Source organism: Poeciliopsis prolifica, unplaced genomic scaffold, assembly GCF_027474105.1.
Source record: "Poeciliopsis prolifica strain line A6 unplaced genomic scaffold, Auburn_PproV2 SCAFFOLD216, whole genome shotgun sequence".
NCBI classification, from domain to species: domain Eukaryota; kingdom Metazoa; phylum Chordata; class Actinopteri; order Cyprinodontiformes; family Poeciliidae; genus Poeciliopsis; species Poeciliopsis prolifica.
This window is the reverse complement of record NW_026562591.1, coordinates 28,612-50,533: the sequence shown is the minus strand read 5'-3', so window position 1 is coordinate 50,533 and position 21,922 is coordinate 28,612. Positions and strand designations below refer to the sequence as shown.

The 21,922-nt window shown below is 42.0% G+C and overlaps 1 protein-coding gene and 1 pseudogene across 1 annotated transcript; one reads left to right on the top strand and one right to left on the bottom strand.

Moving 5' to 3' along the window:
• The first annotated feature begins 3,568 nt into the window (after positions 1-3,568).
• On the top strand, positions 3,569-6,096 carry LOC129356997 (uncharacterized). Its single transcript, XM_055026527.1, has 7 exons — positions 3,569-3,640; positions 4,144-4,314; positions 4,394-4,477; positions 4,893-4,949; positions 5,023-5,184; positions 5,587-5,690; positions 5,817-6,096. Exons 2-7 carry the CDS (start codon positions 4,153-4,155, stop codon positions 5,872-5,874), a joined length of 627 nt encoding a protein of 208 aa, XP_054882502.1. The 5' UTR covers positions 3,569-3,640; positions 4,144-4,152; the 3' UTR covers positions 5,875-6,096.
• Positions 6,097-15,694: 9,598 nt separating this feature from the next.
• LOC129356993 (protein rapunzel-like) lies at positions 15,695-17,905 on the bottom strand (annotated as a pseudogene).
• Between the last annotated feature and the right edge of the window lie 4,017 nt (positions 17,906-21,922).

Here is a 21,922-nt window from a genome sequence, read left to right as displayed (position 1 = left end):
ATCATCGGGTGTCCTACAATACCCTATGGTCGAATGATGACATCACTTAGGCCACGCCCCCTGAGAAAAGGAAGTGTCATGTTTTACTCTGAACGGTCGCTATCTGACCCCTTTGACCTCATCAACATGAAACTGTGCCCAGACACAGAAAACATGTTGGTGTATTGAGGATTCCAACCCCGACCACATTCGATGGAGCAGGTGGGCGTGGCGGCGTGGCGAAGTGACCTCTAACGCCATCGCCATACGTTTGGCTCTCAATTCCACATTTTCGGGCCCAGCTGCTGCAAACTCACAAGGATGGATCGACATCACCTCCCCGACAGGAATCCATCACAATATTTGTGGGGTGGCCTAATTTCTCTATAGCGCCCCCTAGAAAAATTTAAATGATCAGCCCCAAGCCATGCTTTAACCTACAATTACGAAACGTTGTACACGTGTGTACCTTGTCAGGACTTACAAAAAAGTCTCTTGGAGCCATGGTCGAAACCCCACAGGAAGACGGCCATTTTAGATTGAAGTTCAGATTTTGACCCCATTTTTGCCGTTTACAGCCTTCCTATTTGATCGAACTCCTCCTAGGGATTTCGATTGATCGGCTTAAAACTCGGTCAGTCTGCTCATAAGGCATGTCCCATCTAAAGTTATCAAAACGGTGAGTTTTTGAGAATGCTGAAGGGGGGTTAGCAGGGGTCAAAGTTCACCTACTCCCCATAAAAAATCAACTGCTATATCTCCTACACAGAAACTCACAGAGGCACCAAAGTTTCTGTGATTGATCATCATCGGGTGTCCTACAATACCCTATGGTCGAATGATGACATCACTTAGGCCACGCCCCCTGAGAAAAGGAAGTGTCATGTTTTACTCTGAACGGTCGCTATCTGACCCCTTTGACCTCATCAACATGAAACTGTGCCCAGACACAGAAGACATGTTGGTGTATTGAGGATTCCAACCCCGACCAGCTTCGATGGAGCAGCTGGCGTGGCGGCGTGGCGAAGTGACCTGTAACGCCATCGCCATACGTTTGGCTCTCAATTCCACATTTTTGGGCACAGCTGCTCCAAACTCACAAGGATGGATCTTCATCCACTCCCCGACAGGAATCCATCACAATATTTGTAGGTGTGGCCTAATTTATCTATAGCGCCCCCTAGAAAATTTTAAATGATCAGCCCCAAGCCATGCTTTAACCTACAATTACGAAACTTTGTACACGTGTGTACCTTGTCAGGACTTACAAAAAAGTCTCTTGGAGCCATGGTCTAAACCCCAGAGGAAGTGAGCCATTTTAGATTGAAGTTCAGATTTTGATCCCATTTTTGGCGTTTATAAACATTTCAGTATTCGCCACTTGGGGTCAGTATTGCTCCACAAATGAAACAGCAGATAAACAGAATGAAGAACAATATCAGTATTTCGCCAGTTGGTGTCAGTGTTCCTCCACCAATGACAAACAGATCACGGGCGGATGGCGTGAAAACTTGTGAGAGCGTTGCCATGAAATTTCTAAAAGGATAGAAATGTCTCAGATAATTTTTGTTGAATTAAATCATGCAGTAAATGTAGCGTTTTCTTATTTCTTACAAACCATTTCAGTAATTCGCCACTCTGAGTAAGTATTACTCCAACAATGAAATAGAGTTCTTTAGAAACAGCTGAAAATGATGAAAAATGACGAACTGTAATACTTCGCCATGTGCATATGATCGGCTGTAAATGACACGTGGATCATCCGACTGACGCCAAATTGGATACGTATGACCTTTGTTGACCTCTAAAGAGAACAACAGCATTGAAATATATTTTGATCCACTGCGCGTCCTACATTAATCCGCCAGCTATATTTCCTCGCTAAACCAATGAATCTGCACCACATTTTTGCATCGTCAAGGGCGCCTCCGAACGCATCAGTGCGTACCGCCTGGTGGACGGGCGCGGAAACTGCGCAACAACTTCTGTTTAGCACGTGGCCAGCGTTGATGGAATCTGAGCAACAGCTTCCGCGGTGCGGGCGGAGGAGCTGAAAACTGCGTGAGAGCTTCTGTGGTGGCTGGCGTGAGGCGGCGGTTGCTCGTACCCCGCGGTGGCAATAGGCCGGAGCGGCGCTTGGCTGCGAGGGCCGTTCGAGGCTGCTTGCAGCTTTAATTTCCTGTTATTTTCTTAGTTCTTCAAGCGGGAGCCGCCAGGGGGCGCTGTAGGGGCATCAGAAGGTTGGAGGGACGATGACATTTTTTAATCTTACATTTTTCATCATAAGATTTGTTTCTGTCGTTAAGTCAATATTTTTTAAGTTAAAATAATTTATTTAAAAGTTATTTCTGATGCTGTTTTTCAGCTGCAATCCATATTTTCTGAGTAGCAGTCCTGACCAAACATAATTATTTTAATTTACTACAATATTGTTTCCTTTTTCTGTCAAAGTCTTGGGTTAGTTTTGGGTTTGGTTATTGTTTCTGTGTTCCTTGGTTTCTTTCTTTGATTTGGTTCAGCCATGTTTACTCTAGTAGCTTATTTTTATTTCTTATGTTTAGTTATTCTTTGATGTTGGATTTATTTTCCAGTCCCAGTGTAGAGCAGTTTTATTTCTGTTTTATCTTAGTTCAGCCCTTTAGTTGTATTATGTTCCTTATGTTTGGTTATTTGTTCATGTTGGAATCAGTTCTATGCGTGCTCTCGATCGCCCCCTGTGCCACTTTCTCTCTCTCTCTCCTCACACCTGCAACCTGTTTCTAATCAGCCATCTGTTCAGTAATCAGCCTTCTCAGTATTTATGCAACTCATTCTCAGTCACTCTGTTAAATCTGGGTTTCCCTTGAGTTTGTTGTCCTGACTGGTTGTCAGTGTTTGTTCTTGATTTTTCTCCAGTAAATATTTCTACATCAACTCTTGTCTCAGCCTCTCTTCACACAGGTCAAATTTAACGTCACTTTGACATGACAGCGTCAGGTGAATGAGGTTTATGTGTAATCCTGCTGCAGGTTTTGCACTATTATTGTATTGATCAAAACATAACAAGCTTCTGTTTGTGATATCTGGTGAAACAATCTGTTTAAAGGACTTGATCCTGAGAGAAATGTTGTATTTTCTAAGGATGAACTATTAAAATAAAGAACTGTAGGTGAAATTAAAGGCATTTGATGCTTTTGAAAGAAAAAATCTCTTTCATTTTGCAGGAGAAACTAAAGAGACATATTTTGGAGTTATGACCCAGAACTAAGCCCAATAACTCAGTTTTTTCTGTATTATTGAATTACAGCGGTTGCATATTTGGATTTGATACGATATCAGTGTTTACCTTCCTGACTTTAAGACATTCCTGCATTGACTCATTCTCCGTGTAAATACCAAACTCCTCCACATTCAGAGCAGATCTGCTGCAGGCTTTCAGGTTCAGTCAGTTTATTATCCAGTTTCTACCAACACCAACCCAAATGACTGAGGAAAGAACTGAAATTTTACATTTTATTATTCCCCACAACATATAAACATGCAAGTAATACAATTACAGAGGATTCTGTCTGCCATGTGTGGCAATATGCCTTAATTTGAAGGATTAACAGGAAGTTAACATTTTGTTTGTACTGCGTGAGCCAGAAAACTGTTGGAGTACTAGCACTGAACTTCTCAGCAGGTGAGTTCACATCATTAAAAATGGCTTTTCTGAAAATGTCAGTTTTTATTATGAAGTGAAATATTAAAGTTCAACTTGTTGATACCCCTTTTCAGACAAAGTCACCAAATAAGTGTTTTTGTGCCTGTATGTTGCATTTTACATCTTATTTTTCTTTTCTTTTGTTCGAATGTCTGGAATAATCAGTTCAATTCAAATCCAAAAATACTTTATTGATCCCAAAGTGAAACTAATTGTTGTAACTTGAATGATTTTCTTTAGAGTGGTTGAAGGACCTTCTGTAGCAACCTGTATTCCAGTGGCTCTGAAGATGCCTCTGACTGAAGACAGTTTGCAGTTGTATGCCACTCTGATGCTCTTCATTCATAATTTCTTAGGTTTTATGTAAAATCCTTCTTTGCCCAACATCTCCAGTACTAACAGTTTATATTCGATGCATCGTTTCTCTGGGGAATATTTTGAATATCCACCTCTTTTAATATCTATGTCTTCTTTGCTTAAAGGTTATAAAGATGTCCGTCACAGTGGATACAGATGATGGAGTGACTGATGTTATCATAGCAATGGACAATCAGAGCATGTTGGCACGATGGCGTCAGATCATCAAGGCTCCTTCCTGCGGTCCATCATGGCGGTCAGGGAGCAAAGGGAGCAGCGTGGTCGTTGCTCTCGGGGTGAGAGGAACGCAGAGCGTTTAAAGGATGAGTTTCTGAATCGTAACACCTTAAAGAAAAGGTTTCAAATGTTTCACAGACTGTTCAGGTCATGGTCGGCGTGTTCAACGTTGGACTCGGACCAGAACGTGCAGAAACGTTTCCTTACTGGCTGGCAGTTCCTGTGGATTCACATCCCTCTAAAGTTCATCCATATCTGTGGGATATTTTTATATCTGAAGATTTCTTCACATCCATCATATTTGAATATGAAAACATGAGGAAAGCTTCCATTTTTTATGGATAATATGATTTTTCTCCTCATACTGAAGTATTTTAACAGACATTTCCACTTCTGTGTTAAGTAGAAGCATAAAAGTTTCAAATAGAAGTTACCTTATTGAGTGCATGGGATATTGTCTGAATTGCAAGATACAGTTTTAGTGCAACTAGTGAAAGTGCACCGGGTATATTTTGACCAAATGTGTTTCACAATGAATGTGTAAAACTGTCCTTACATGAAAGTGACTTTGCTTTATGCTGTAAGTTAATAAAACCAGTAATAATAATAATTGATCTTATTACTGTTTGTCTTCCAGTTCATTGCAGCCGGAGTCTTGTCTCTTCTTGCAGACAGGTTTCCTTTCCGCTGCCTGGTGAGTGAAGAACAGTACTGCTTTCCAACTGCAGAGGTCGCTGTTGGAGTAATAATCAGAGTTCTGCTTTCAGATGGGCTTTTCCACCTTTCTCAACGTCGCTGGATCCATCCTCTCCATTGTGGCCATTGTGCTGTATGCAGTACATTTGGCCAGCTTCACTGTCATTGGGATGTGTGGGATCCTGGATGAAAGGAAGTCCAAAAACTGCCTGTTCTTGGCTAATTTAGCTCAGGTACTCAACACATCGGCCTCTTCTACCTTTAAATGCACTGATTTAACTGGTGCATGGAGCTGAGGATGTGGTGTTTCCTCTAGATAATGAATCGATGTTTGATTGTCATTACACAAAAAACACCAGGAAAATAGAACTATAGATCCCAGAGAGGAAAAGACAAGGTCAGGCAAGAATAACCGTAATAAACCACAATCAGGCACATTTTCTTTCACTGGTCAATAACTGTGTTTCCATTGACCACATAATAGCGCAATTTGAACATATATCTATTTAATGGGAATGCCAGTTTAGAAAAAATTAAATGAATACCGAATACTGAAACGGAACAATATATTTCTGGTTGTTTTTCTTTCAGAAGGTATTTCTTTTCATTCCGTTTTTCTTTGTCTGGTGTTTCAGAAACTGCTGAGAGGCGTGGACATCACCATGATCGTCATGTCCGTCCTCCAGCTCTGTGTCTGCATCAGCCTGGCAGTCCTGGGCAACAAGGATTTCCACTACAGGTGGAAACAAAACTCACAAATCCATTACAACAGGAACTGATGCTTAAAGTTATTAAACTCTTCAATAAGTTCACTCTGTAGGAAAATTTGCTCTGATAACTAAAATTTACTCTTGTGTTTCTGCAGGATGTCAAAGATGATGCTGTTGTTTAAAGATGGTCACATGACCAGTCCTGGAGCCTAAAGCTAATAAATCTGGTGAAACCAGGGAGAACCAAAGGGGGGTCAGGGGGGCCATTTTTAAAATGTCATTTTTAAGTGTAATTTTTCAAAATTAAAATGTTTTTTAAAAAGATTTGTAACAGAAAAAGTGAATTAAAAACTTTGAATGTCTTATTATCCACAGATGCATGTAGAAATGCAGGTCATCCTTTAAATTTTCTTGTCTATTTTCTAGATTTGTTAAATTTGCTGATTAAAATTTAACATGTTTTCTTGCGCCTTTGTTCCTCCTTCTGTTCGGTGTGTTTATAAATTATTTTCAATTTTAATTCTTTAGATTATAGGATTATTCTCTACTCTTTTAAGAAGATGCTGTGGCACCAATAACCACTAGATGGCGGTAAATATCGCGATTCATGCATCTCCTCTCTCGTGTGTTTTTATCATAATGCTCATCTTCTACTTGTTTTGACAAAAGTTTTTTTTTTCATAACTTATTTGTCCAGACTAAACACACAACTCAATATATTTTGTGAATGTTATGACTGGAAGGAAAAGGCAGAGAAAGATTCACTTTCACTTCATGTTTGATTTAAAACAAACAATTGACAAAAACTTCCATGTAAACATATTTTTAAATTAATTTGTTTCTGCAGTTTTTTAAATAATAAATTCAAACTGACTTGCTGTAAGTCATCACTTCTCTTTGTCGCTGTTTTAGCCTGCAGAAAATCAACACTGAACATAATAAACTGTAAATAATCAGTGCTGGTAAAATGTCGCTCTGACTCAAATTTCAGCAGGTGCTTCTGAACGTTCCTGTTTATTCACCTTAAATCTCTGTTTCACAAAACATTTACAAGTTAAAGCTCAAGTTAAAGCATGACCTCAATGAGCACTGAGAAGTTTTATTTACCCTTATTTATTTTCAGTCTGTGATCTGGGGAATGGATTATAATCTGGATTATTGGGCTTCCCTATAGCAGTTGAAGGCAACTTATGTGGACTAGAGGAAGTTAATTAGATTCTTGGAGAAAAGTTGCTCTGACATTCTTACAATTTTAATTTGATGCTCCTTTTCAACATTTTAATTTTAAGTTATTTTTGTCAGGTTCTGTGTTTTTCTGTGTTTAATTCTGAGTTTCTGTGTCCTGAGTTCTCCTCGTTGTCCTGTCTTCCCTTGATTGTTCCCAGGTGTGTCTTGTTCTCCTGATTACCCTCAGTGTATTTAGTCCCTCCTGTGTCCTTTGTTCCTGGTCGGGTCCTTGTCGTTGTTTGTCAGATTGTCGTTGTTTTTTTATGCCGCCCTTAAGACCAGTTGCTACCGGTGTGAGCCCTGGCTTCTGCTCAGCCGTGCTGCCTGGCCGCGGACTCCGTTTATTGACTGAGTTTTTGTGGACTATTTTGTTATTAAATTACACCACCGTCAACTTACCTGGGTCTCTAGCGTCTGCCTCACCACCTCCACCCCACCAATCCATGACAGAAGGACCCGACCAGAAATACGGTGAGGCGCGCTGTTTAACATCATGGACCCAGAGGGTGTAGAGGAGCTACTCCGAACGATCCGCGAGTATGAGGAGTCTAAGAGCACGTCCACGTATGCGTTAAGGCGATTGGGGTTCGCCATACGCCTGGGACTGCTGCTGGACTACTGGGTTCCACGTCTCCAGCACCCCGCGCTGGTGGAGCTGCAGCGGGAGGCAGAGGATATACGCCAGACAGCCTTCGCGGCGTGGGATGCTAAACCTCTGCCTCCCAGGCCAGACATCAGCTCCGCCAGCCCAGCCCCAGCTCCATCCTCAGCTCCTCGTGCCGCTCCGCCGGCTGCTGTTCCTCGTGCTGCTCCGCCGGACCCCGCTCCGGCTGCCGCTCCTGCTCCGCCGGACCCCGCTCCGGCTGCCGCTCCTGCTCCGCCGGACCCCGCTCCGGCTGCCGCTCCTGCTCCGCCGGACCCCGCTCCGGCTGCCGCTCCTGCTCCGCCGGACCCCGCTCCGGCTGCCGCTCCTGCTCCGCCGGACCCCGCTCCGGCTGCCGCTCCTGCTCCGCCGGACCCCGCTCCGGCTGCCGCTCCTGCTCCGCCGGACCCCGCTCCGGCTGCCGCTCCTGCTCCGCCGGACCCCGCTCCGGCTGCGGCTCCTGCTCCGCCGGACCCCGCTCCGGCTGCGGCTCCTGCTCCGCCGGACCCCGCTCCGGCTGCGGCTCCTGCTCCGCCGGACCCCGCTCCGGCTGCGGCTCCTGCTCCGCCGGACCCCGCTCCGGCTGCGGCTCCTGCTCCGCCGGACCCCGCTCCGGCTGCGGCTCCTGCTCCGCCGGACCCCGCTCCGGCTGCGGCTCCTGCTCCGCCGGACCCCGCTCCGGCTGCGGCTCCTGCTCCGCCGGACCCCGCTCCGGCTGCGGCTCCTGCTCCGCCGGACCCCGCTCCGGCTGCGGCTCCTGCTCCGCCGGACCCCGCTCCGGCTGCGGCTCCTGCTCCGCCGGATTCCGCTCCGGCTCCTGCTCCGCCGGATTCCGCTCCGGCTCCTGCTCCGCCGGATTCCGCTCCGGCTCCGGCTCCTGCTCCGCCGGATTCCGCTCCGGCTCCGGCTCCTGCTCCGCCGGATTCCGCTCCGGCTCCGGCTCCTGCTCCGCCGGATTCCGCTCCGGCTCCGGCTCCTGCTCCGCCGGATTCCGCTCCGGCCTCCGTGGACTCTGCTCCGTGCCGCTGCTCCGGCAGCCTCTATCCCTAGTGCTCCTTCCGAGATCCCTAGTGCTCCTTCCGAGATCCCTAGTGCTCCTTCCGAGATCCCTAGTGTTCCACCAGTGTCCCCTAGTGTTCCTCCAGTGTCCCCTAGTGTTCCTCCAGTGTCCCCTAGTGTTCCTCCAGTGCCCCCTAGTGTTCCTCCAGTGTCCCCTAGTGTTCCTCCAGTGCCCCCTAGTGTTTCCTCCAGTGCCCCCTAGTGTTCCTCCAGTGTCCCCTAGTGTTCCTCCAGTGCCCCCTAGTGTTCCTCCAGTGCCCCCTAGTGTTCCTCCAGTGCCCCCTAGTGTTCCTCCAGTGCCCCCTAGTGTTCCTCCAGCGCCCCCTAGTGTTCCTCCAGCGCCCCCTAGTGTTCCTCCAGTGCCCCCTAGTGTTCCTCCAGCGCCCCCTAGTGTTCCTCGGCACCATGGACGCCCTCCGGACCTCGCCCGTGGGGTCTGCCGCGGGCGCCGAGGACGCCCTCCGGACCTCGCCCGTGGGGTCTGCCGCGGGGGCCGAGGACGCCCTCCGGACCTCGCCCGTGGGGTCTGCCGCGGGCGCCGAGGACGCCCTCCGGACCCCCCTCGACGCCTCTGCCCCTCTTTCTGTTTAGTTTTGGACTCTTGGCCCCTCCTTGTGTTTCCGCCCACCTTTTGTGGGTAGTTTTTTGTTTTCTGGACTCTGGCCCTCTTTCCGTCGCCCCTCTGCCCCACCCTGGTTTTTGGGTTTTGGATTTTGTTTTTGGGCGTCTGGTAGCCGCCCTTTAAGGGGGGGGTACTGTCAGGTTCTGTGTTTTTCTGTGTTTAATTCTGAGTTTCTGTGTCCTGAGTTCTCCTCGTTGTCCTGTCTTCCCCTTGATTGTTCCCAGGTGTGTCTTGTTCTCCTGATTACCCTCAGTGTATTTAGTCCCTCCTGTGTCCTTTGTTCCTGGTCGGGTCCTTGTCGTTGTTTGTCAGATTGTCGTTGTTTTTTTATGCCGCCCTTAAGACCAGTTGCTACCGGTGTGAGCCCTGGCTTCTGCTCAGCCGTGCTGCCTGGCCGCGGACTCCGTTTATTGACTGAGTTTTTGTGGACTATTTTGTTATTAAATTACACCACCGTCAACTTACCTGGGTCTCTAGCGTCTGCCTCGCCACCTCCACCCCACCAATCCATGACAATTTTGGCAAAAAAAAAAAAATAAAAAATAAATAATTTTCTAGAAATCCTAGTTTGGATTACTCACCACTGAAAATTTAACATTTGGTTATAATTTGGTTATAATTTCCACAATTGAATAATATTTTATGTTTCTGCAGTAAAAGATGTGACCTTTGACTGAACCGAAACCTGCAACCATCTAACAACTGGACCGCAGCATCCCTTCATTTTAAGATGTAAATGAGTTGATAAAATTTTAAATCACTGTATTTATTTAAAATATATCATGAACATGTAAGTAGCTTAATGCTTCTTAGCCTCTTCTTTTATATGCAGTTTGTTTTTCAGCTGATGTCAGTTTATTCTTGTAAACTTAATATCTACAAATATTAACCTACAGACTCACAACATTAGAAGAGTTTCTGTTTAAACCCATGAAAAAAATTCATACCTCGTGAATATTTTGCCATTTTACAGCCACAGACTTCAAGGTTCTGTGATTTTAAGTTCTGTATAGTTGTGAAGTGGAAAGAAACTGATACCTGGTTTTCTGTTATTTGCACAAATGAAAATCTGAAAAGTGTGGCATGTATACATTTTCACGCCACACTCAATAGAGGCTCCTAGAGTTGAATGTTTTGGCCCATATGTGGGTAAAAACTAACTCTGCATGTTACACTAAACACATCGATTGGGTGTACATGGTGGTGTCAGTGTCATGCTGGGGGAATGTTTTTCTTCCTCACGGATGGGGAAGCTGGTCAGTTAATGGGAGATGAATGGAGGTCAACCAGCAAAAGAACAAACACTCAGAGATATTATGGGATGGTTTAGATCAAAGTGTAGGTTAGAATGGTCCAGTCAAAGTCCAGATGTAGCCAGAACTAAGCGTCTGTAGTGAAACTGAGACTGAGCTGCTTAAACGTTTAGTGAAAATAAACTTTGCTTTCATTCCTGACTCCACAATCGTTTGATATGTTCTTTCATATGTAAAACAGTTGAAGGGAAAATTCTTCTACAAGCGACTTTAATGATGGGTCTTGTGTGTTTTCAGGTTAGACCGGGATCAGTCGGTGTTGTTCTGAAGGCGACCTCAACAATGAGGCTCAGCAGAAGAGATTTTCCATGGACACAGTCGGCTTGTTGAGTCTTGCCCAGACTTTGGTATGTTGAGAGACAGCAGGAATAACAAACAGCTTCGTGTGAAAATATGAAGGCCGAGTTTGAAGTGTCAGAAGAAATGTTTCCTGACATTTTCAGTCGTATCTTACAGGCTTTGTGGTAATATGAGGTTGTATTATGGTATGAGGTTGCATAAGTACTCTTGGAAAAGCCAATTTACTCTTCTGTGATGGCAGCAGCAAGTGAAAAAGTCCAGCAGAGGTTTTAGAGCAACATCTGCTCCCTTCAATCCGTCACTCCAGTTTATTTATGCAGCACATTTCAGACAGAAGGAAGCTCAAAGTGCTTTACATCATCAAAACAAAATACAAAGTCCTAAAAAACACTGGAGACACCAGTGAAAAACATAATGGTGGAAGGACTGTAGAACTGGGTGATGCGCTCCATCCTCCTGGTTTTAGTCAGAACGCCAGCAGCAGCGTTCTGGATCAGCTGCAGCTGGAAGATGGATTTTTTTAGGCAGATTTGTAAAGACGCTGCTGCAATAATCAATATGACTGAATGAGTTTTTCTACATCTTGCTGAGACATTAATCCTCTCATCCTGGAGATGTTCTTCAGGTGACAGAAGGCCAACTTTGTAACTGTCTTTATGTGGCCCTGAAGGTGCAGTTCAGAGTCCATCACTACACCCGTCCATTTGGACGTTTCAGTCCAAATGCAGCATTGATCGTCACTCGTAGCTTTGTTTGCCACAGAGCACTAAAGTACTGAAGATATAGTTCATTTGTGAAATGCACAATGTGAAAGGAAACCAAACCAAATGGAAAAATGTCATTCATTTTTGGGCCGGACCAACCAGCAGACGAAAGGACTTTGGTGGTGTGTGAAATGCTTCCCTCAGCACATTTAAAGTTCTCAGTCGCCAATGTTTGACTGTCTGAAAGTTACTGACAGTTACTGAATAAAACTTTCAGGATTTGTTCATCAACAGACCAACTGAGGTTTCTAATGACAGAAACTCCTCAAGCTTTTTTCAGATCCTTCAGGATGACAAGATAATCCCCCCTTTGCTCCTCCCACACACCGTCTGACGTGCAATCGCCTGATTTAACAAGAATCTAATTTTTAAAAGTCAGAATAGTTGGTTCTGTTCAGATGACCGATGAGTGGAGGGTAACTCTGAGGCGACGGTCGGAGGTTTAGTGTCTTCCTGCAAGGCGTGCGAATCTTTCCGCTGCCGCGTGATGTTTTGTCTGCGTTCCTGAGGTCACCTGATGGGCCGGTCTCAATGCAGGGCTGTTGGCCAAATAATGTTCATGGAAAAGTAATTCAGTCCTGATTAAAACCATCACTTCGCCCATTCAGCTGCCACGGGTCAGGAACCTGGGCGTGGCCATGAGCGCCTTTAGCAGCACATTGATGCAGAATGAGGACCAGGCGTCCAAACGCTTCAATTTCTTTCTCTGGTTGGCAAAAGTGGAAGAACAAATGACTAGCGCTGTGCTCGCTCCCTCTAGTGGAATGTAGAAAAATGTTCTAATCTTATGAGTTTTTAGCTACAGTATGTAACTCAAACTTCAGCCTTTTATTTTTACATATTTGTTAGGTTAGTGTTGTTATAGTTTAGCATAAGACAGATAATCTGCTAACTTCTCTGTCTTCTCCCAGTTCTCCCAGTACTAACTGCAGAATACAGTGTCTTCAGGCTGTCAATCATGCTTCTGTACTTGACACTCAAACCTTCCTCCCTCCGCCTGTCTGCTACATCATCAGGCAGAGCTATCATGAATGCTATGGCTAGTTAGCATCGTCACCAATTACCAACACTTTTCCTGTTCTGGTGAATTGTTTCTCTGCCATCAACATATTTAGCAGCGAGTACATGTGATTGATTGACAGCGCTGAGACCCTCCTCCTGGCTCTGATTGGTTGTTCTTGACTTTGAGCGATGCATTTCTGTAGACAGCATTAAAAGCTCAGAAAGGAAGTGGAAATGATTGATCTTTTCACACATTATCTGTTTCATAGCAAACTGTCATTTTATCATATTTAATGAATATGATAAAATTCATTTTATCATATTTAATGAATATGATAAAATGACAGATTTTCTTTAATAAAAGTCACAAACTGTAGCCAATTCAGCCAACAATGCAGCTTTAACATCTAGGATAAGGGACGGGCATGTTTATTGTTGTTGTTTTTCATAAACCATAAACAACATGACAAAAATTAATGCTAAGTTTGCTTTATCAAGTTCACATTTCACAATAAAAAGTCTTTAGGTCTAAATGCTCTGACTGCCTTTTATTTGTGTTCATTATTGTTACCCATAAACCATAGAGTGGTTATGTCTTGTGTTCCATTTCTGAATTAATTTTCTTGGATTATCTGTCAATCTGTGTTTATTATTAATCGTCTCTGTTTGTAATAAATCACCTGCATCTCTCTGAAAACACTCGTCGGTGTTTAAGTCTCTGTTCTGTTGTTCTCCACATTTCTCAGCCTCCTGAAACTGTCATAAATAAATTATTCTGTTTTACCAAAGCCGTTCTCTGAATTTCTGTTTGCAGCCACAAACATGACAGAAGCCAGCAGGTGTTTAAGTACTTTGCTTAAGGGTTCGATTTAAATCATCTTCACTTGCAGGACATTGGATTTTAATTAAAAGGGGAGTTTCATTGTTGCTTCCTCTGCAACACTTTAGCCAAGAGTTCCTCCAGTATTTATAGGTATCTCCGTTTTCAGGCTAATAAGCTTTTCATGCAGAAATGCTGAGGAGGCAGTGAAACTTGGCATCAGTCTTCAGTTTACTTAGTGAGAGCTGGATCTTCTTTCCCAGCATGCAACTGGCATGCAGGTATTCAGAAAACAATATATTACTACATATTCTTTATATTAAAGAAGAAATCCCAGCTATACCAGTAGTAAATAAGAAATCTACTACCTTTGTTACAAAATTGTTGTGTTGTGGATATAATGAAGTTTGTATCTGACACTATAGGTGACTCCAAGCTAGAAAAATAATATTTTAAAATTATTATTCAGTTTACACACTATTATTTCAGTTTTTTTTAAAAAATTCTGTTGTACAAACATAAACAATTTACTTTCCATGTAAATTTTCAGACCTAAATAATCCCAGATCATTTGCAGTTCCAGAAAAATCAAAATTAATTAATGATATCTTTCAAAAATAAAAAGTTATCTTTCAAAAATGAAAAGTTATCTTTTAAAAATTAAAAGATATTTTAAAAATTAAAAGATATTATTAAAAATTTAAAGATATCTTTTAAAAGTTAAAAGATATCTTTAAAAATTAAAAGATTCATTTGGATTTAGTTAACAATCTCTCACATCAATAAGTAGTTTGTCATTAAGACGTTACCAGTAAAAAAACAGATTATTGTTTAAAGTAAACTTCATTGAAATGGGAACAATATACAACCAACAATGAAATACAGCCTAACTGAAAAACTTAGCTTTAGCTTAGCAGCTGCTAAAGTAGCACTATTTTAAGCTAGTGCAATTAGCCTACTAAAATAAAGCAGTAACTTGACTTTAAGCAACAACATTGTTTTATTGTAATGCCAGGAATATTATTATATTATAAAATAGGTACATTTTACAGGAATGTTGACATTTTCAGTTTAATCTCAGTCTAGTTGTGGTTTAGACACTAACAAACTTTGATCATATGGACATGTTTTATCCCTTGTTACACTTTTTGCAGTGAGTCTGGGCTTTTCAAAATTTGTGTTTTTGCTTTCAACATTTAAACTGACTTCTGATTAGATCTCTACAGACAGGTTTACTCCGACTGCATTGAGACGCAGAACAGAATTCATTTTTAAAGCTCCGCAGAGGCAATAAAAAAAGAAACGGTTCAGACCAACAACCCCTGACTCCCTGTTGTTGACCTGCTGCTGCTGTAAAATGCAAGACATGAGTGTCTGCAAGCCGAATATAGAAAAGCCACAACCGCATGATGATAGAGCACTGAGGGTTTCCAAACTAGAAAACCACCGAATCCGTTTCCTTTTTCTACCAGGTTGTGAGATTTATCCTCAGAAGAAGGCGTTAAAACACTGCAGTGAAACTTAAGAGATGAACTTCTACTCCATAAATTATCACAAAATGTGTAATTCTAATGTAGAAATTATTTTTATCTAATTTTTATTTAAAAATAAGTTGTTTTTTTTCAGATGAGGAGCCAACATCTTTTACTGTAAACAAAATGGAGAAAAGTTTAAAGCATAAATAAGTCTGTCTGATGCTAAACATCTGGGTTGTTAATAACCAGTTTATCTGTAAAACATGTTCATTATTAACTCTGTGCCTTTTAAAAATCATGCTGCCTTCAATAATGAGAAGATTTGCTTTTTATGAACATGATGAAGTTTTCTGGCAAAATGATCCGTTTGTTGTTTACAGAAATAGATTAAGAAACAATAATCAGTAAATGACAACAATATGCAAATCATGCATTTAATCAAGATGTATTTATTTTGTTGATTACGGGAACAAATGCAACAGAAAGTGTAAAATAAAAAGATCACAAAATGTGTTATTGAGTATTTTTATATCAATTGAACAAGAAGAAACAAAACGGCGACAAAAGACCAGAAAACTATGAATAGTCAGAGCATTATACAGTCACATTCAATAAGTCTGAATATTTTTTAAAAGTACATTAGATTCATTAATAAATTCCCAAAAAGTGAGACACATAGAACATACTGATATTTTTAAGCCTTTTGTTAATTATGATGATTTTCTGTTTACAGATGGTAAAAATAAAAGATACAAAATAGGGCAAGATGCAAAAAAAAAACATTTTTGAAACAGAAATGTGGTTTAATGAATAAAAAGTACGTTTGATCCTTTAAAGCCGTTTCTAATCGATTGAATATGATTGCACTGTCAGCAGGTAGTGTGAACATTAATGTCAGATTAGAAACATTTGAATAAAAACACAAAATCCCAAAACCTAAAATGAATCAAAAATTCAACTGAACCTTTCAAAGTGAATTTAAGCTGCACAGAAAAGTGAAACGTCAGAGCAGGAAGAAGCTGCTGCCGGAGCATCAGAGCTGATGAAGAAAAGGAAACAGTGTCATTTTCTTTAGGCCAAGCAAGAACGAAAAGTGAAATCAAACGGAGGGTTTCTAGTTTTTCCCGTGGTTTGGATACAAACGGCCCATTTAGGGTGAGCTCAGCTTCATCGGCACCAGAACATCCATAACAATTTTCTCTTTCTGATAAAACACGTCCAGGTTGAAACACTAAATCCTGCCAAAATCTTCAAAAGAAAAGGAATATTGTTATGAAACTCACATCAGAGTTTATCTCAAGAATTTGTTCTGAAAAAAGACAGAAGATGTTTTTCTCCACAGCTGAAGGAATAAACATTTTATAAAAGATTATTTTAGAGTGCTAACTTGTTTTCAGGCCACCAGTCAGTGAGTGATGCTAACAGCTGCACAGAAACTTAAACGATAAATTGGAGTTGCTCTGAAAATGTGCTCTTGCAGAAGATGAGTGTGTAATTTCTTAATTTATGAACTCAACAGGGTCCCTGTTGCTCTGCAGCCTTTTCTGGCCACTTCTTCTGTTGAACAATGCAAATGAACACGGATATATAAATGTGCTTATTTTTACTGTTAGTTTTGTTTTGGGGTTGGAAAAGCTGCAGTTACATGGCAACAGGGAAGCAGTTGGTTAAATTAAATCTTTGGAAATTTGAGTCTTTAATGTTGAATGGCTTTGCTCTGATAGCTGCTAGCTTCACTCAGATACATAAACACTCAGCTTCATCGTATCTAAAGCCACATTCTGAGGAACATTTGTAAGGTCAGAGGTCGGCGGAGCAGCATGGTGCTATAATTTATTTTCTCTAAATCTTCAGGCTGAATGAACGCAGACGTAGAAGTTCTTGTGCTCCTCCCAGTAGTGAAGGTCGTCCTCGAAGCTCCAGGCGCAGCCCAGGTCTTTTTGGTTTTGATGGTGTGAACGACGCAGTCGCCTGGCAGCTTCTCGAACAGGAACTCGGCTACACCCACCACGGTGAGCTTCTTCTGGCTCTGGATCAGCTGCTGGACGTGGCTCTTATCCACGGGTTCAGGCGAGGAGCTGAACGACACCCAGACGTTCAGCTTCTCGTCCGACGTGGGAACCTGGAAGCGGCTCTTCCCGGTGGAGCACTGGTAGTCCTTCTTGTTGGTGAACAGGCCAGTGGGAGACCTGAAGACGCGCACAGACCAGCCCACCCAGTCGAACTTCTTCTTTAGCTTCTCGACGACAGCGTCGGCGAGCTGCTGGTTGGATAAGCCCTGGTCTCTCACCAGGCGGCGGGAGTCCTGCTCGGCCTGCTTAGGGAAACTAACGATACAATCTTCGATGACGGCGTTCATTTTGGCTTGGACTTTGTTCATATTTTCTCCCCACTCTTTCAGAAGAGCCTCATCTTCGTCGTAGCCTTTCAGGGCAGCGTGCCCCAGTAGCGCAATGAGCCCCACGCAGAAGAGCTTCTTCAGTCGAGCACAAAAGTCCTCCATCGGTCGGCTTTTCTCCTCGTAGTTCTGGATGATCTCGAGGATCGGCTCCCCGGAGAAAGTTTCTCCGGTCACAGCGTTGTAGAGGATGTGCAGGTTCTTATCTCCACCGGTTTTGGCGAAATGTTCCAGGAAAAGCTTCTTCTTCACCTCTCTGAACTTCGGCTTGGCGTTGAGGATGTCCATGTACTTCCTGAACTGATTGGTGATGTTTTCCTCCACAGAGAAGTAGGCAGCATCCACCCCGCTCTTCTTGATCTCGTCGTTGATCCGCTGCAGCTCCTCGGAGACCACCTCCAGGCGGTCTCGGACCTTCTGGAACTGCTCCTTCATGAAGGCCGCCTCTTTGCTCTCCACGTTGTCCAGAGCCAGCTTGACGATGGGAGCGGCGATGGAAAACACGGGGAACAGGTCTCCGGCGATGCTGGCCACCACTTCGGCTCCCTGTTCAAACACCTCCATCACCGTCTCCACCATGTCCTTCTTCTCCGCCACAAGCTTCTGCAACGGATTCGCCATCGTTGGCTGACAGAGCGAAAACACAAAATTACTCTTTTGGAAGAGAAATTATGAGAACTCTGCAAAAACACAAATAAAGTACTATTGGTCTAGTTTCTATTACCAATATTTTAGCACCATTTAAATATCTTATTATGACGAAATCAATGATGATATATGATAAACGATGCACTTATTACAATGTCAATGTAACTAGTGACTTTTCATTAATATCAAGGAATTAATAACTTAAATGCCTATGTCTTGCTGAAAAGTCACTTATAAGTTAGTTTCATCTTGTTTCAAGTGTACTAAGATATTTGCAGTACAAACTTGACCTAAATCACTTGGTAATATTTTTGTTTTTGCAGTGTAATGATTGTTTCTGGTTCTGTAAAAACACTTACGGCTTGTAAACGTCTTCAAGCTGCAGCCGGCTCTCCTCGGTCTTCTAGAAAAGCTGCAGAAGCTGATAAGAGAGAGAAAGAGCTGAGTGAGCTTCGGTTTTAGCTGCTGGTCGCACCCACAGGGAATGAGTCAATAATGATGTAACGCTGTTACGGGCTGGACTGGTTTCATCTCATGCTAATGGTCTCCACAATTACTGGAGGAACTGGCCATAAAAGCTCAACTTTCAGCAAGAATCCAGGAGTTTTTCGAAGGAATGCCATGATAACATCAATCTGCTCTGCTGGCGGCTTTCAGAAACTCATTCTAGCAAAACATTCAGTGTGAAAGTAGAAGATTTAGTTCAGGTTTGAAAAACATCTGATCATGTTTATCCGAACTGATTTTGATGCATTTCTAATTGATTTCAGTTTAAAACCTTTAAACATTCACCCAAGAGGAGAGAAAATGATTTTGGGCATAATTTGGTATTTGCAGGCATGTGGAACAAAAACATTCATTTCCAGTAACTAAAATTATTTCTGAGTTGGAACTAAACTTTAAGTGCAATTCAGGTACAATGCACATGTACTTTCACAAAATCAGAGCTCTAGATTTTAATCTAACCTATTTTTATGAACATGCTTTGCTTCTGTTTCACGTTATTCCACTTCAGCTGAAGTCGACTGAAGATGGAAAATCCAGGAAAAAAAGTGTCCCAGATGCCAGAAATCAGATTAAAAAATGCCCACTAGAGCAGCCGGACGTGTTCAGACATGTTCCCTGCAAACCTGGAAACTTTGGAGGGAATCAAATTATGTCCTGCAAAAACAGCAAACTTACCAAGTTTTTCAGTCTGGGTTCTAGTGCACATGTTTACGAACACTTGAGAAAACTAACTTTACAGCAAGATATAGGAGCTTTTTTCAGGTAAATAATTCACTAATGTTGACAAAAAACTACTAATAAAAAGCAAAATAAATTGCCAGTAGAACAAGACATTTTAATTCAGAGTATGGGGAAAATATATTCTAACGACAGATCATGACACTTATAATTAGTACGTTCTCTACAACAATTGCATTAAAAATTAGACCAAAAAAAATTGTTAAATTTGGTGTTTTTGCAGTAAGGGGCACAAATGAGTTTCTGTCTAAAGTTCCTGCAGCTGGCAGGTGTGTTTTATGTCAGGTGTGTTTTTGTCAGGTGTGTTTGTGTCAGGTGTGTTTTGTGTCAGGTGTGTTTTATGTCAGGTGTGTTTTATTTGCATTGTGTTGCTCCCATTCTGGCTGATGGAGAAGCTGCAGCTTTTACCCCCTCCTCTCGTCCTCCTCAGTCAATATCAGAGCAGTGAGCGTGGGACGTGATTAAGTAGAAAGGTTAAACTTGCTGGACCAGCCGCTGCATTTTCCACTGAAACTCAGCAAGTAACCACAGCAACGAGACAATGGGAAATAAACTGTCAGCTGGTTGCGTCTCCCTGCCTCTGCTGACGTCGGTTTGCTCCCGGGGGTTTATCTCGGCGGCTGCGGGCGGCAGATAGCGCCCGTTCCCGGCCCGATCCATCAAACAGCGCAGAACTGCAGAAACATTTAAACTCACAGCCTTCCCACTTTTCTTTGCATTAAAGCTGCAGGACTTTAATAAAAATAAAATGTGATTTTTACATACAGTGTAACCATGTGGTAACAGTTTAATATGAGACAGATAATCTATGAAACAACCAACCAGACTGTTGCCAATCACACATGTGAACATGCTGCTGAATGTGCTAATGGCAGAGAAACAACTTCCCATTCCAGGATTACTGTTTATTGTTGGCTATGCTAACTAGCCTTAGCATTCATGACAGATTGCTATGGGGAAGAAGCTGTAGCTAGCAGAGCGAAAAGGGAGGAGAGGACGGGGCTTTTCAGCAGCAGGTACACAAGCTTGATTGACAGCACTGAGACCCACATCCTGGCTCTGATTGGTTGTTTCTAGTTAGCGCTGGGAAAAGGCAGAAGAGCTTTTCACAGACTGCCTGTCTCATAACACACTGTCACAACATAGCGACGATTTTCTACCAATATGTAAGAAATATTTATATTTATGAAATTTACATCCTGATTCTCACTGATGAGACCAAAATATAAATGTTTCCAGTCTGACTGGAGTTCTGCAATGAATACTAGAGCATCCCAAATCTTACAACCTTTAATTTTTGTAAAAAAAAAAAAAAAAAGCACAATTGTGGGTAATTTTTCTTTAATTTCATAATTAATCACTACTTTGTGTTTGCCTTTGTACCAAAATCTTAATGAAATACCCTGAAGTTTGTGATGCTGAGTGGAAGCATCTAAGGATAACTTTTTCATTAAAGTGTGGCCAAAAGTTTGACCATTAATTTTAAAATACTATCTTTGAAAAGTTTTCTGCAAACATTAAAGTGCAAAGTGAGGGCTGCACATTCCTGCAAAAGGTGGCAGAAGCTTTTCAGTCCCTGAATCTGATTAATAATCTCCATCCTCGCTGCTCAGCGTCTCACTTCCACACAGAAGTGCTTCAAATAAATCACATTTTCAGAAACAGGAGCAGCAGATTCTCACAGAACAGGGCTCATATTTTATCCTGATTTATGAAGAAAAAATGTGATATTCACTGCAAAAACAAAATATTACCAAGACCTTTGTCTAATTTCCAGTGGAAATAACACTTGAAATTAGACAAAACTAACATAAAATGAGCATTTCAGCAAACTATAACAGTTTGTTTAAAGCCAATAACTGCTGAATGCAGATTTAATTCACTTAAAACAAAAAAAATTAAACAGTGGAAACTGGTGCTTTTTGCATAAATATTCAATAATTATTGTCTTAAAATGAGATTATTTATCTTTCTTAGAGGTTATTTTTAATTAGTTGTGTCTTATTTCAAGTGCACTAAGATATATGCAATAAACTAGACAAATATTGCAATTTCTAATAAAATGTATGTTGTATTATTGTTTTTATCTGTTTTTAGCTGCGATAAAAGTTTTTATTTCAGACAGAGTGTCTATTAGAGAAGAATTTCTTAGGTATTTATCCCACTGATTCCTTACATTTTTCTGTAAAAGCAGCACTGATCCCCATCAAACAACCTGAGGACAATAACTCAAGAACAAAATAAAAAACACTCAATATAAACACAAACATTAAGTTATTCTTTGCATTTGCACTTCTAAATGGGTAACAAAAACACTATATGTATTTTCAAACAGCTCATAATGGTTTTATGATCACAGAATTAGATGCATAGCAGAACAAAAGACATTTAAGCCTATAAACAAACTACATGGTTTGATCTCCAGACTACATGGCATTTATTTCAGTTTTTTGGATACATGGCAAACTGTGACAGGCTTTTATCTGCTGTTTATTTAAGTAAAAAATACTAAACTCATAGAAACATATTTAAAGAACTGAAAAACAGTCCGAGGAGAAACTGAGCAGCATCACAACATTTAGAGAAAATAAAAGACAGAAAACTCATTTCTTTCGACATAAACAGAGAATCTGTTTGTTGATGGAAGCAGCATCGCCTGATGAGACGCATGAACATATTTCTGATAGCATGAGAAGCAGGACCCGGCTGGGTTTCATTCTGTCAGTGCCAGTTTGCCCAGTTCAC

What these genes read in the sequence shown, in the direction of transcription:
- LOC129356997 (XM_055026527.1), top strand. Translation starts at nt 4,153, where the DNA reads ATGTCCGTCACAGTGGATACAGATGATGGAGTGACTGATGTTATCATA. An exon ending in GCGTGGTCGTTGCTCTCGGG is followed by an intron (nt 4,315 to 4,393) that starts GTGAGAGGAACG and finishes AATGTTTCACAG; the next exon opens with ACTGTTCAGGTCATGGTCGG. An exon ending in GGTTTCCTTTCCGCTGCCTG is followed by an intron (nt 4,950 to 5,022) that starts GTGAGTGAAGAA and finishes TTCTGCTTTCAG; the next exon opens with ATGGGCTTTTCCACCTTTCT.